The 16,446-nt window shown below is 42.5% G+C and overlaps 1 protein-coding gene across 1 annotated transcript in view; it reads right to left on the reverse strand.

Annotated features, from left to right (window-relative positions):
* NALCN (sodium leak channel, non-selective) overlaps positions 1-16,446 on the reverse strand; it is a 281,606-nt gene that overhangs the window by 89,194 nt on the left and 175,966 nt on the right. Inside the window, exons 15-16 of the mRNA XM_055542965.1 lie at positions 5,725-5,861; positions 4,267-4,408 (exon numbers count right to left, since the gene is read on the reverse strand). Coding sequence (XP_055398940.1) covers positions 4,267-4,408; positions 5,725-5,861 — 279 coding nt within the window. The remainder of the gene's footprint in view (positions 1-4,266; positions 4,409-5,724; positions 5,862-16,446) is intronic.

Consider the following 16,446-nt stretch of genomic DNA (forward strand, 5'->3'; position numbering starts at 1 on the left):
CCAGGGAAGTCTTTTTTTCTTCTGTCACAACAGCATAGCCAGCTACTGCTGAGATGAACAGATGAACTATGGTTCCTATGTGCCCCTTTCCAGATGTTGAAGGCTGTGAAAAGATGAATGACATTGTTCTAACTGTAGTTTATCTACATTTGGCCAATGAGGGATGAAGGGCAACTTAAGCACCGCTGATGGTTTTCCGTGTATAAGACCATGTACTGTGTGAATCAACCGAACTTCTAGATGGGGACTGCCTGCAGTCTCCCAAAGGTTCCAGTCCCTTTAGAGCTGAGGGACTTGGATCCCCTGAGGATCAGGCTCTTTGCTAGTTCATTATATATTAGGGGATTATGAGAGGACTCAGGTTACAGAATAAGGCTATAATTATTTTCTTACTTGTAAGATAGTTAAAAGTAACAGTTAAGCAAGAATATAAAAAGAAGCCACAACACATAAGGACATTAAACAGATCAGAGATGGCATTTGAAATTCCTTGACCTAACCCAAGGTGGAGATCACCAGGGAGGCAGGGATGATGATGAACTCACAGATGTTTCAAATTCCCTTCAGATGCCCCTTCTCCCTCCACCCTCCAGCCTACCCCTACATTGATCTTTCATTTTTTTCTCACCTATTTCGAAATAGTCTGTTCAGGAAACGTGAGAGACATCATGTTTCCTTGTAGACAGAAAATACATTTTCAGAGAATAAGAGTTCAATTTTGTGTTGATATTTCCAATGGATATCATTAGTAGGGATTTAAAAATATGCAAGCTGTGGATTTGTCAGGTTTGGCATTTAATTATATCAGCTTTCAGCATCCTTCCTGGAAAGGGCAGGTTATAACCACAGCCCAGACTGGGGCTTCACAGCACATTCTCTGGCTTAAAGTCCACTTCCGAAATAAATTTAGAAAATAAGGCAATCTGTGTTTTTGTATGTAAAGTGCAATTTTAGACCGATCAGCTGAAAGCAGGCCATTATCCTTTCACTGGCTTATCCATCAACATAGAAATGTTTCTGCTTCTATGCCATGTACACAATATTGAGTAAACATAAGTATGGGGAAAGAGACATGACAAGTTTAATAAGAACTTTTTAAAAAAGAGTATAAGTCTTTGTGTATGTGCGTGCAAAGTCACTTCAGTCATGTCCGACTCTTTGCAACCCTGTGTACATAGTCTGCCAGGCTCCTCTGTCCATGGATTCTCCAGGCAAGAATACTGGAGTGGGTTGCCATGCCTTCCTCCAGGGGATCTTCCCAACCCAGGGATTGAACCTGTATCTCTTTTCATCTCCTGTATTTGCAGGCGGGTTCTTTACCACTAGTACCACCTGGGAAGTCTGGAGAAGAAACACACTACAAAATAAATGAACATCAGCATCATGTGTGTGTGAGTGGCTCAGACGTGTCTGACTCTTTGTGACCCCATGGACTGTAGCCCGCCAAGCTCCTCTGTTCATGGGATTCTCCAGGCAAGAATACCAGAGTGGGTTGCCATTCCTTTCTCCAGGGGATCTTCCTGGCCCAGGGACTGAAGCCAGGTCTCCTGCACTGCAGGCAGATTCTTTACTGTCTGAGCCACCAGGGGAGCCCCATCATCATCATCATTGAGAATAAATTCACTAAACTACAGCAGAGAATGGGGGAACTGGGGGACTGATAAAGGGCAGAAGTTTGTTTCATTCTGGGAGGGGATGGGAGAAAAGGAGAAGACAAATAAGTAAACATCCTCTGAAGTGTAACCTTTGGAGAATGGGGAGAAACAGAATCTTGGAGTGTGAAGGAACTGGTATTTTATGTCCATATATTAATAGAGAAATATAAACCGTAAGTCCCCTATAAATGAACCTTCAGGTTGAGAACGTTAGAAGATTCCAGCACGTGTTTCATCAGCATCGGGCATGAGTGTCATGCAGCTCACATCACATCCCACTCTGTCTCCCATCCCTGATGACCTCCAGCTGTACCATCTCCCACCCTTCTCCTTCCTCCAGTCAGGAGCTCTTCCTGCCTGTGTGCTTGATGCCAGCCCCTGTGTGCCAGCTGCTCTATGCGCTACTGTACTTTTCAAGGTGCTGACGGTAAGATTAAAAGCGTTTTTTTGTGTGTGTGTGTTTGTTTCTTATGTATTGTGTGTGACGTGTCATAAAGCTATTATAATACAGTACAATACAGCCGACTGTGCTAGTTGGGCGCCAAGGCTAATTTTGTTGGCTTAAGAACAAACCAGACCTTTGAGTGCACTCTTGGAACAGAACTTGTTCGTATGTAGACTGGAAGACGCACAAGCTGGAATCAAGATTGCTGGGAGAAATGTCAATAACCTCAGATATGCAGATGACACCACCCTTATGGCGGAAAGTGAAGAGGAACTAAAAAGCCTCTTGATGAAAGAGGAGAGTGAAACAGTTGGCTTAAAGCTCAACATTCAGAAAACTAAGATCACGGCATCTGGTCCCATCACTTCATGGCAGATAGATGGGGAAACAGTGGAAACAGTGTCAGACTTTATTTTTTTGGGCTCCAAAATCATTGCAGATGGTGATGGCAGCCATGAAATTAAAAGATGCTTACTCCTTGGAAGCAAAATCATGACCAACCTAGATAGCATATTGAAAAGCAGAGATATTATCTTGCCAACAAAGGTCTGTCTAGTCAAGGCTTGGTTTTTTCAGTGGTCATGTATGGATGTGAGAGTTGGACTGTGAAGAAAGCTGAGCGCCAAAGAATGGATGCTTTTGAAGTGTGGTGTTGGAGAAGACTCTTGAGAGTCCCTTGGACTGCAAGGGGATCCAACCATTCCATCCTAAAGGAGGTCAGTCCTGGGTGTTCATTGGAAGGACTGATTCTGAAGCTGAAACTCCAATACTTTGGCTAATTGTTGAATACTTCGGTGAATAGTTGACTAATTGGAAAAGATCCTGATGCTGGGAGGGATTGGGGGCAGGAGGAAAGGGGACAACAGAGGATGAGATGGCTGGATGGCGTCACTGACTCAATGGACGTGAGTCTGAGTGAACTCCGGGAGTTGGTGATGGACAGGGAGGCCTGGTGTGCTGCAATTCATGGGGTCGCAAAGGGTCAGACACGACTGAGCGACTGAACTGAACTGAACTGGACTGAGAGGACTTACTCTATTTGATGATAAGCCGCAGAAAAATGGTGGCAACAATTTAAAGGTTTAAAAGAGAAGCTAGGAGTTCCAAAAGAGAAATACGTGCAATTAGATGCTTTTGCAAACAATCACAAACTCTGTGATCCATCTTTCATTTTCCAACTGTGGAATTTGGGGAAAAATTCCCTATCTATTTTTCAAATGATAAGTGAAAGTCACTCAGTTGTGTCCAACTCTTTGCAATCCCATGGGCCACAGTCCACCAGGCTTCTCTGTCCATGGGATTTTCCAGGCAAGAATACTGGAGTGGGTTGCCGTTCCCTTCTCCAAGGGATCTTCCTGACCCAGCGATCGAACCCAGGTCTCCTGCATTGCAGGCAGACTCTTTACCACCTGATCCACCAGGGAAACCCAAGTGATAAAGACATAGGTAAATCAGAACATGAATAAGATAATGTGCCAAGAGATCATACCTGCCACAGGCCTTAGTAAACTCAATAAAGGTGGTTATTGGGACTAATTTTAGAGAAGCTTGCTCTGGTTAGTCTCCTTGGTATAATAACTGGAATAAGTATGGTCTCTTGCAGAAAACAATGTACAGGCCACCGTTAAACCTGGGCTGAACTTGAGAGCTCAGAGCCCTTCCTTCTGCACATGAAAAACTGCAGGTTTGGGGAGACTGTCAACCTCCCAGAAGTCACCCAGCTGTCACACGTCATGGCTCAAAAGCTGACTTGTAGAAATGCGAATTTTAAATTCCCAAATTTACAAATGTTAGGTTTAATGATCTCTTCAAAAGCTAAAATTATTTTCTTCATTATTCTCCTGAGACATTGGGGTTTCAGCACCCAGTTCTGTGCCATGGTTCTTTTCTCTAATGCCCCCCATCCCTCGTTTGCTCAGTCGCCTCTGACTCTTTGCAACCTCCTAGACTGTAGCCCGCCAGGCTCCTTTGTCCATGGAATTTACTAGGCAAGAATACTGGAGTGGGTTGCCATTTCTTCCTCCAGAGCACCTTCCCTACTCAGGGAGCGAACTGGTGTGCCTTACATCCCCTGCCTTGACAGGCAGATTCTGAGCCGCCTGGGAAGCCCTTTCCTCTAACAAAGGCTTAAGGAAAAATCTGGTTGTTTGAGACAGTGGTTCTTACTTTTTGGTCAATGTATTTGTTGTCCTCAATCGCAGACCGTTTGGAGTGATCGCAGGATGAGGAAGACGTGGACGGAAGGCTTCGTAAGAGGCAGCAGGTGTCCTGTTGCTGGCGATCAATAAACTGCTTCATGAAACTTTCCCTTTGCAAAAGAAGCACACATACATCAAGCATTATTAACGACATGGAGCAAGGGCTGGGATGGCATTTTGCAAGGATGCACTTGCCTGAGCCAAGTTAAAGCAGTGACAAAAGTTCATAGAAAATAAGACATGTTCATAGACAAGTTCATAGAAAATAAGACCAAGAGGTGTCTAGATTTAATTGAAAATATTATTTGCAAAGTGTTTAATTTAGAGAGAAATTCCTGCATCTTCAGTCATTCCTGTTTTTAAAAAGTCATGTCCCTAAAATTACTTTTATGCAACAATATTCAGTAATTAATGGTATCTTTTGAACCTTATTGTGGTAATAAGATCTTAGTTCATCTCTCTGAATTTTCACTTATCCTAAGAATCCTTGAGAGATAATTTTACACTTGAAGACTCAAAATAACTCAAATGAAACTTCATCTGATCTCCAAAGCATGGGGAGAATTCAAATAACATCTTTTCAAAATAACTGCTAATCTTGAATCTAATTTATGACTCTTTTATATACTTTGTATTTTCAGGTTTTAAATTTTGTTTTTTTTTTTTTTAAATCAGAAGTGATTTGAATTTTAAATTTATGGCATGACCTTCAGTCTCATACTTTTATAACCTTCCCATACAGTTTTTTTAAAAGTAGTTACATAAAAATGTCATATCTGACATTATTCTAGTTATATTTGTAATTTTTGAGCTAGAACTGGAAGACTTTCCTTTAAACATTAAAAATAAGCGTTTTAAAGCATCTGCAGTATAAGTGTTTAACTTGACGGCAAAGGTGGTATAAAATCTTATTAGTATGGGTTTAAAATGCCATGGTTCCTCTTTTAAAAAAACTGGGAGACAAAGTACATTGTACCCAGACACGGCATTCCAAACGAATGCTGTCAACAGTCGCCCAGAAACCTGGCCGGTGGTCATTTCTCCATTTAGTGGAACTCAGAAGGGTCTCACAGGCAATTTTATCCTGACATGGTTGAGGGTCAGAGGCCAGTGTCTGCCTACACACCATCTTTGCAAGTTGGACCACCGGCACCAGTTCCCTGGGACATCAAATTCCCGAGAAGCGGTCTCAGGGAGAAGCAGGGGCTGGTCGGCAGTCTTCCTGCCCGGGCTAACACAGGTGACTCTGCTGTGGATGCATTGTTTAAAGGGATCAATGATGTTTAAGAAAGGAAGACAGAGTAGTAGCATGGATAAAAACTTAGAAAGAAGCCACGCCCACACGAGTTTGAAAGGGATGAATCAGACTTAAGATGAATGCTTTACAGTGTATTTGAGATAGACAAGGAAGGAAATACTTTAATACCTGATTTTAGGAACTGTAAAATCTGAAGGAAGCTTTGAGATCTTCACCATTTGCGGTCTGTTCGGAAATTTTTCAAAGATGCGAAGTCGCAAAGGGAGCTTTTCTTTGGTGTCTGCGTTTGCTTCACTTTGCTTTAACTAAGGAAAAAATAAGAGGAAGTGGGGGAATCTCTATGTCACAGTCTATCAGAATATTTGAATCAAAGGAACAATGAGTTATTACATGAAGAAACAGCAGGTGGCAGTAAAGCCCCATCAAGTATTCAAAGTCTGAGCACTGAGAAAACAAAAACTGAACCAAAACTAAATCAGAAAAAATAAAATTAGAAGAAAAATTTTTATTTTACCCTGAAACATAATCCCCTTTCCGTACCAAATATGATTTTTTTTTATTGTTGACTGGCATTATCACTAACATATTTAAATAGCAAAATGTTTCATAAATATGTGTGCTGGAACTAGATAAATCAAAAGAATTAAAAAAATAGAAATGAAAATCTCAAGGGGTAATGTTTGAAAGAGGGAAAATGTGAAGGAAATTGATCATTTTTAGTTTAGCAGATTAATGAAAGAAAAACTCAAACTGGAAACCACACATTTGGTGCATAAAGCCAGAGTTTTCTATGCAGTTATAAAGATGCTTGGGAATTATTCAGTTACATGCCATGAGCTATCTTGGGATTAACAAGCAAATGGTTTTATTATTTGCTTATTTCTACTTCTATTAGTTTGTTTTTATATTTCTACAGATTAGGTTTCACGGAAAATGAGGATTTACATTACACACGCTGAGCTGAGAGGTCAAAAAGTACTTTAAATCAGGCAGTCTTTCTTGGTGGGGTTAGAGAAATAAGTTTCAAAAGCTACTTCTTATCCCTTGTGGGGTGTATGCTTTTACTTTATAATGACAGTCTGTTCTGGGTTTGTGGAAAGATGAATGTGAGAGGCCAAGGAAGCCTTTATAAAGTCAACAAAGGTGTCAGCTCTTCCTTCCTACCATCTGCAGAAAACCAAACTGGCCAGAGAGACCGTGAGCGTTATGAGGGAACATCCCAAGTTCAATGCCATATATGGCTCAGTTGTCCAACTGCTTGTGAGCCCATAGGGAGATTCTATGTCCTGATTCCTAGTTTGGGAAACTTGCCATTTTTTTCTTCAAGAGTCCCTTGGACAGCAAGAAGTCAAACCAGTCAATCCTAAAGGAAATCAACCCTGAACATTCATTGGAAGGACTGATGCTGAAGCTGAAGCTCCAATATTTTGGGCACCTGATGCAAAGGGCCAACTCACTGGGGAAGACCCTGATGCTGGGAAGGATTGAGGGCAAGAGGAGAAGCGGGCAGCAGAGGATGAGATGGTTGAATGGCATCACTGACTCAATGGACATGAGTATAAGCAAACTCTGGGAGATAGTGAAGGACAGGGAAGCCTGGTGTGCTGCAGTCCATGGGGCTGCAAAGAGTTGGACATGACTTATTGATTGAATAACCACTAAAGGAACTGTTCTTGCATTTTGGTTTTATATAATATGAATATTTCCCTTAGCCATTTGTATATCTTCTATAGCTTTGTGAGTCATCTTTGACTCTCTGTCTTTGGCGGTGGATCATTTAGGGAAGAGGCCACCATTGTTCACAGCCTTCTCCCTCCCTGAGCGGGACACTGAACACATCACGGTCTCAGTAATCTGATGGTCATGACAACCACAGTGATGAAGAATGAGCTCCCAAAGGTGCAGAACAAACCCTGTGAGCATTTCCGGGAGAAGCAGGCAACCAGAAAAACGGCTCCACATATAAACAGAGATGCATGAGCAAGAGACGTGCTTTCCAAAAGTTTATTGGCACAACTCATAGAAAAATATTTGTAGTGGTAAGTAGAGCACCCAGGGGGAAAGAAAAACAGCTAATATGTTAACTCAGACCAGAGAGGAAGGCAATTCTAAAGGGCCAAAGACAGGCTGAGAAGACAGAGCAGAAATGAAGTGTTTAATTCATGCGACTGCTGACTCATTTATTTACACATTGATGCAGTCACTTACAAATCAAATCCCATAGGCCAGGTTCCATGCTAAGCTCTGGAGACAGAAAGATAACTAAGATACAGTATGTGCTCTCACGGAGCCTGCATTATAATGGACAGTTATAGAGATAGATAATGGCAATAAAATACAATAGCCCTTCCAGCTGAGTCATACACAAAGTGTTGTGAACACAAGGTGAGGAACAAAGGGAGAAATTAGAATAAAACAATAAAGCAGGTCCTGCTTTTCCTTCTAGAGACTTCTTGGTGGCAGAATTGCTACACGTGATCACATTAGTCAACACTGGAGCTGTGGGCCTGCCCGGACTGGGATGCATCTTTTATGAGTCTTCAAAGAGACACAAGGGCAGATGGTATATTAATCAGGATATGCCATCAGAACAAAAACATGGAGCTCTTTTCCTAAACACCTCTCAGCTGGCCCATTCTCTGGATCCCCACTAGTGATCCCCTGGTCAGAAGCACCCCCTGGCTCCCGCCCACCCTCCCACCGTCACAGTCATCTTCTCCTTTTCCGGCTCAAACCCTTCGACGGTGGTCCGCTGCTCTCAAACAAAACTGTCAGCCTCTAGGCTTCAGCAGCCGACTTGCTGTGACCTGTCCTTACCTGTCCCCACCTGTCCCGGCCTCACCTGGCCCTGGCCCACACGCCTGCCTCTCTCAGCTCCTCAAAAGTGTCCTGGCCTCTGACCCAGAGCCTCTGTCGCCCTGGGAGCTCCTCTCCTCCCTTTCCTCTCTTGTTCTTCATGAACTTGTACTTGCTTTTCTAATTTCAGTTCCATCAGCAATTCCCCAAGAAGCTTTCTCTTGTCACCTAAATTTTCCCCTCAGGAGCCCAGGGCACAGCGGGTGGGACCATATGGAGTCGCCATGTTGGTATAGGTCAAAGCAGACGACGAAATCGGTCATTTCTTATGCTTCACCCTAACACACACTGTTCCAGGTTCCTAGGCCTGTGGTAACAAGTTGCTGTGAGATCAAATTGGTTAAAACAACAAAACTGATCCTCTCCGTGCTCTGTAGGCTGGAAGTCCGGAGTCAGGGGAACAGCAAGGCCGTGCCCTCTCTGAAGACGCCGGGGAAGCCCTCTTCCTTCACTCTCAGCTTCTTGGCGGCCCCTGGTGTCTTCTGGCCTGAAGCTGCGTCACTTCAGCCTCTCCCCCTGTCCCGCCTGGCCTGTGTGATTCCCTGTCTCTCTACCGGATTCTCCCTCTCTTCTCTCTTACGAAGGCATGATTCACTGAAATCAGGGTTCACCTTAAACCAGGATGATCTTAACTGATTACACCTGCAAAAATCTAATTTCCCAATAAGGTCCCCTTCTGAGGCTCCTGGTGGACATCACTTTATGGGGGGCACCGTGAAAACCACTACACGGAGCATCATTTGAACTTAGGGTGTCTGACCTGAACGCTCTCTCTGTCTTTCCTGAGACTGGAAACTCTCGGAGGACAAGGATCGTATGGGGATCTTCCATTATTCCGTATCTGGGGTTGGCCACAATATTTGACACAGAGGAAGCTAAACAGGCATTTGTTGAATAAATAATTACACAGATCAGAGGGTGGAACTACACTCTCCAGCAGATAACTGGGAAATAGAAAAGAAGGATTTTAGGTATAGTCTGAAGAATGGAGAGATAAGCAGAAAATTTACTACTTGAATAAATTTGTTGGTGTGAAATTCAGGTGTCCCTGGATTTACAAAAGAGAATAAAATTAGACTGTGGCGTTTCACCTGAATGTATGTCTGCCACTGATGAACAGAGGAAGGTTTAGAATAAATTTACACATAATATTTTGTAATATTTAATCAAATATCCTAGAATACAATGTTTAATATAGGTATGTTACCAGTATTAAAAAATAATCCCATGCCTATGTTTTTAAAATGGATCTCATCTCATTCTAACTTGTATTAGAATTATTTATACTCCCTAAACCTTGTAAGCTCCTTAAGGGTAAGATTCCACTTTTAATTTACTTTTACAGCACCTTCTAGAGAGTAGAAATAGAACAACTGTTTGTGACTAAACGGGTTTGAACTCAGCGTGAGTTGACCATTGCACTCTAAAACTGAAAAAAAGCAGGTGAGAAAATATTTTGATGACTCAGAAGGCTCTTCAGGATCCTGAAAACTCTCCTTTTGACTATTGGGCATTGCTGCCCAATTGATGTGCCTAAAGGGGCAATTAAAACAGACAAAGAGGGACTTCCCTGGTGGTCCAGTGGCTAAGATCCTGTGCTCCCAGTGTGGGGGCCCAGGTTTGATCCCTGGTTAGGGAACTGGATCCCACATGCCACAACTGAAAAGATCCCATGTGCTGCAACTAAGACCCGCTGCAGCCAAATAAATAAATTTAAAATAATAAATAAGATAGAGAAAGACGAGCAGCTGCTGGAACAGTGGGCATGTCTGCTTTCATGCTGAGGCACTAATGAGAATCTTCCACCCGTGAGAAGGGGCCTCTTTCTGAGCACCAGGGACCACGTGCTCCTTCTCTTGTTTCCAGGTAAGCAGCATCAACAAGGATGAATATACGGCCACCCGGCAACCCGGCAAATCCTCTCCTGGGCGTACACCTCCCAGACCTGTGTGCACGCCCAGCACAGCTACACCCTCCCAAACCCACAGCAGTGTCGTCTGTAAGAGTCGCAAGCTTACACTCTCATGTGCCCATCAGCCTCTGAAGAGAAGAGCCAATACTGATCCACTGAAACATCTGAGCCAATGAACAACATCCAAGCACAAAACCGGGGTGAATTTCGCAGTACAATGTTGAGCGAAGGAAGCCAGATAAAACAAACAAGCACATACTGAATGATCCCATGAATATAAACACCAGGCAGCACCAGTCTGTCCACTTGGTACCCAGAGAGCATTGATCCTGGGGTGAGGGAGAAGCTTGGTGACTGGATTGGTTACAGGGAGGGGCTTTGAAGCTACGGTCAATACTTCAAGAGCTGGGTGCTGGGAGGCTTCAATTTGTAAAAATTCAGCAAAATGCCTACTTCGCTTCTCAGGTGGCACTAGTGGTAAAGAACCCACCTCCGAATTCAGGAGATGCTGGAGACAAGGGTGAGATCCCTGGTGGGGTTGGGGAGATCCCTTGAAGGAGGGCATGGCAATCGACTCTTGTATTCTTGCCCGGAGCGTCCCATGGATAAAGGAGTCTGGTAGGCTACAGTCCACAGGCTTGCCAAGAGTTGGACATGAATGAAGTGACTTAGCACACATGCATGCATAAGTATATTATAGTAAAGTAAAAAGTTTTTTTTTTTTAAAGACCAGATAATGCATTTGCGCACAGACATTTAATTCTTACTTCACTGCTATTAACCTCCATTACCTTGACCATTTCTTCTTCCCTAGCCCATGATTAGGACTGAACTACAAAAAAATAAAAAGAAGAAGAAAGTGTAAGATGGGTTTAGAGGGTGTATGTATGTGGAAGGAATGGGCAGTGGAGGGGGATGAGGCAGCCAGGATAAAGGGATGTGTTTCATAGTATTTTGAAGCCACTGTAAAGTTTCTTTAATATGTGATAAAATGGTATTATAGCTTTTATCCAACTTCTTTCCCCTTCTGCATGTAAGCACAGATTTTCCAAGATTAAATTTACCTTGATGCAAATGAGTGAATAATATGGATTATGTTGGATATACTGGGTAATAATCTAAGATCATTATACTATATCATAAAAGACCTCAACATACAGTGTTTGCAATTGTAAATTTCCACTTAAAAATTATTTCAAAGATTATGATTCTTGAACGGAAGAAACATAGCGCAAAAAATCCCAGGATTTTTTTTTTCTCTATATTGAAAAACCTAATGCAGAGAACAGTCCAAAGGAAGGAGGTTATAATGGTTTCAACTGAGCATGAAGTCTGGCTGGAGCAGATAGACTACACGATAGCTTTGCAATAGACTCACATGATTTGAAAAAAAAAAAAGACATTTTGCAAAAAGGAAATTAGAATCAAAGGAAAAAAATTTCAAACCTTGAGCTTTAAAAAAAAATATAAATCATCTCAGCTCAGTGCTATTCTATGGCTCGGCATCTGTCTTGCTGAGATATCATTGCACACTGGGCGGCTGAAAGCCTTTTCCTTTACTTGTGCTTCTCAAGAGAGTTGGGAGTGATTGGTCTGCATAACACATACCCTGTTCTGCCTCATCGCTTAAATCTTCCATATTTCAGCCTGGGCTTTCTTCTGTTAAAATATTCAAGCATTATTCGATTTCAGTGCCTGTCTGAATGCAGCAACAAATAACTGAATTGAAGGATTACGTTAAATAAAAAAAATTTTTTTTTCTAACTTTTGGTGTGATTTTCTAAAAGAAAACAATTTAAAAAGTGTTCAGGCTTGGGGAAGCTTCTCATTGGAAAATCTAGTTCATGCTGGCTTGAAAAATGTGGATAGATCTGAGGGTTAACGTAACTGAAGAGTATTTTGTGGCTCTTCCAGATATGAACAAGGACCAGATTTTGCTCAGTCTGGAGGAAGGCTCCTCTGTGTCACCTGAGTAAATCAAAGTGGAATTCTCTTTGCTTCTTTCCATGACAGCTTTTGTTGGCTTTTCTGGATTGATACATGACTCAGTAATTCAGAATGGAGACTCTTCCTAAAGCAAAACTACTAGTCTTCAAGGAAGTTTCTCTCACTATTTTGTTTTTGTGATTTTACAACCCAAACTTCAGATGCTCTATCGGCAGTATTGATCAAACATGTTAGTTTTTTATTAATATCTCTATCAGTCAATCATAAAGAAAATCAACCCTGAATATTCATTGGAAGGACTGATGCTGAAGCTCCAATTCTTTGACCACCTGATGCGAAGAGCCTACTTGTTGGAAAAGACCCTGATGAAGATTGAAGCAAAAAGAAGAAGGGGGTGGCTGAGCATGAGGTGGTTGGAGGCATCACCGACTCAACGGACATGAGTTTGAGCTAACTCCAGGAGACAGTGAAGGACAAAGGAGCCTGGCTTGCTGCAGTCCACGGGCTCACAAAGAGTCAGACACGACTTAGTGACTGAACAACAACAGCAATGACATCCCTAAGCTGCACCGTGGACTTTTAATTCACTTTCATGCTCTTGAAAGAACTTGCTCTGAACCTAAGAACTTACAGGCTTTAAACATCCTGCAGAAAGTTCTTCGTGCAGAAATAGAGGTACTATTTCCAACAAGGCTAAGCTCACAGGAAATGTTAGCAACTTACTAACAGAAAGAAAACTATTAAAAAGCTGGAAAACCAAATTATGCTGAACAGATGTTTTCCTTATATTAATATTATTGTCCCTTAAAATCCTAATAATGGAATGAGAGGTTTCCTTGAGACAGCAGTAATGAACAGAGTTTGCTTTTGTGCGTTTTTTCCTCTAGGTCCCAAACAACTCTCTCTTACTTTTTAATCTGTCTTGTGTTATTCAACCAGGACACAGTTGTTTCCACTAGGGAATTTACTGAGTCACAGAAACAGGTTTATTATGATCAAAAATGCAGGATTTTTTTTTCTCTGCTTCAAATGAAATTATATCAGAGTTCCATGTCAACTAGATGCTTGGTTCTTGTTACAAGATGAAGAGGGAAAAAAAAAAATACAGACCCAAGGGAATTCAGAAGATATATTTTTGTGCGCAACTGTCTTCCCCGTTTTGCTTTAAGAAAATGTTGGAGATAGCATAGTCAAAAAAGTAAAAAAGTAAGAAGATGTAGATTTAAATTTTGGTTTTGTTCTATAATCCCTTAGCTGCTTTGGATTTCAATGTGCTCAAATGAAAAATGAGGATTTCATTCTTTTACATAAATGCCAGATATATAAGTGAGATAGCATATTGCCTGTAATTTGAATTACTCAAGGGAAATGTGGTATAAAAACTAAAGTTATCACCAAGCCCCAGCAACTGCCGGCTCGACATGAAAGTGGTCTCATCTCAGTGAGGGGGCTAAGTGAAGAGGGGGCAACATGCATGCTGCAGACCCCCTCCTCCTTCCAGGCAGGGACCACCTCACCCATTCCCACTCGCTCCAATTTCCTCCCCTTCACTGTGTGGACTGATTTATTTTCTCAAGAATCTTGGCTTAAAAAATGAAAATAGAATTTCCTGGTGGTCCAGCAGTTAGGATTCCATGCTTCCAATGCAGTGGGCATGGATTTGATCCCTGGTAGGAGAATTAAGGAGAAGGCAATGGCACCCCACTCCAGCACTCTTGCCTGGAGAATCCCATGGACGGAGGAGCGTGGTGGGCTGTAGTCCATGGGGTCGCTGGGAGTCGGACACGACTGAGCGACTTCACTTTCACTTTTCACTTTCATGCATTGGAGAAGGAAATGGCAACCCACTCCAGTGTTCTTGCCTGGAGAATCCCAGAGACGGGGGAGCCTCGTGGGCTGCCATCTATGGGGTCGCACAGAGTCGGACATGACTGAAGCGACTTAGCAGCAGCAGCAGCAGCAGGGGAATTGAAATCCCACATGCTGAAAGGTGTAGCTAAAAAAAAAAATAGAGAGAAAAGCAAACATTTTTCCTGAGCTTGTGTTCTCTCTTCTCCCTTCTTTTTCAAACTTGCTTCTTGAAACTTGCTTACCATCTGCTCGGCTCCTCTGCAATAACTTCCCTGCATCCTCTCTTGAGTCCCGGGTCTCTCCCACCCTCAGTGGGTCTGCTCCTGATGGAGCCACCAACAGTTCCAGGTTGGAGAGTCAAGTGGTGACTTGGTTGACCAGGTTACAACTGCTCACGGTCACCCCTTCTGCCCTCCTAGCTGGGTTTCCATCTTCATCCTGTCCCTTTAAATCGATCTTACAGAACAGCTAAGGAAGAAACACCATCTTGTTCTAGATCTTCAAGTAATTCAAGGATCATCAATTACGTTGCTCTTTGTTGTTCAGTTGCTCAGTCGTGTCAGATGCTTTGTGACCCCATGGACAGCAGCACACCAGGCTTCCCTGTCTTTCACCATCTCCTGGAGCCTACTCAAACTCATGTCCATTGAGTCAGTGATGCCATCCAACCATCTCATCCTCTGTCACCCTCTCCTCCTGCCCTCAATCTTTCCCAGCATCAGGTTCTTTTCCAATGAGTTGGCTCTTGGCATCAGGTGGCCAAAGTATTGGACCTTCAGCTTCAGCATCAGTCCTTCCAATGAATATTCAGGGTTGATTTCCTTTAGGATGGACTGGTTATGTAGAGGAGAAATTCTGATCTCAGCATGGCTTAAAGCATCCCCTCACACCTTGCCCTTACTCTCTAACAATACTGGTTTGTATATCTGCCCCCCACCCCTCAGTTTTATTTCTGGTTCCTGCCTTAGCGTACACCTTCCCAACACCTGTAATACATGTTCCTTCCACACTTGGTTCATTATAACACAGCTTTCCAAAACCATCTCCTCTAGGATGATTTCTCAGAATAACAATGGCTACTTGAAGTAGTAAACATGTGCAGATACTCGGCTGAACACTTTGCTCATCGCCTCATTTGCTAACATGCTTTAGTCCTCAATGTAAGTGCTTTAGCCCCCTGATGTAAGTACCATAATTAGTTCTGTTATGTTATAGGTGAGGACCCCTAGGACCAAGGAGCTCAAATCTGTTCCTGAAGGTCACATAGCTAGAAGGGGTGCTCACTGGGGTTTGACCACAATCTTTGAGGTTCCAGAACTTCAGCTTCTTTTTGGGTAGGGGGGAAGCTATGCCAGTCTTCATCATAGCATGTGGGCTTAGTTGCCCTGTGGCAGGTGGGATCTTAGTTCCCTGACAAGGAGTCAAACCATGTCCCCTGCCTTGGAAGGCGGATTCTTAACCACTGGACTGCCAGCGAAGTCCCCAGAACTTCAGCTTCTAAACATTATTTTAGACTGTCTCATCAAAATAACATTTTCAAGCAATAGATGCGTTTTTATTTCTGCAGTATGGTACCTGCTATTTCTTTTATATGAAATGTGTTTCCCCACTTTCTTAATAAAATCAGATTCATTATTTTTAGACACATCTTTCCGACCTGGCTCCAACCTGAGGGAGGCACGTCTTCCTCCTTTGGGTCTTCCCCTAGTGCTCAGGGCTTCACATTAAGGCTCCCTAATTCTGTGTATCTCTCCTCTATTAAGCTGACAAGTTTTAATTAAGGGCAGGACTCTTTGTGGCCCCACGGCCTAGTACTGGACGCCTGTACACAAATGATAAGGATAACACAACAGTGATGAGACGAGGAACAAAAAAGGCAGCAAAGTGTGGCCCACAGACAAGCTGAAGGGGCCCATTTGTGATATTTCTCACCACTCGGTTACCCTTTCCTTAGGTTCTTTACAATACAGAATCAGTCATGCTAACCAGCACAGATGACTCTTCTGATTTCAGATAAGCCACATTATTAAGATGAAGAGGAGAAATGACAAGCCACATCAGATTTTCCATCAGAAACAAACTCATAAAAAGTATTTTGTTCCTGATGAAGACTATGCTTCCAACTTTGCAAGATTAAAAAAATTATAATTGACTATAAATTCTATACAACATATCTGTGATATAAAGCTTTACAAACGTATGGATTCTTGAACAGGACAACACACCAGTCAATTTATGACTCTATGTTGTGTTTTTAGAGCTTTCCATAGAAAATTCTAATCTCTTTTAAAAACTTCTTTATTTTGAAATAATTTTAAACTTAC

This window comes from Bubalus kerabau, chromosome 12 (genome assembly GCF_029407905.1).
Source record: "Bubalus kerabau isolate K-KA32 ecotype Philippines breed swamp buffalo chromosome 12, PCC_UOA_SB_1v2, whole genome shotgun sequence".
Taxonomy (NCBI): domain Eukaryota; kingdom Metazoa; phylum Chordata; class Mammalia; order Artiodactyla; family Bovidae; genus Bubalus; species Bubalus kerabau.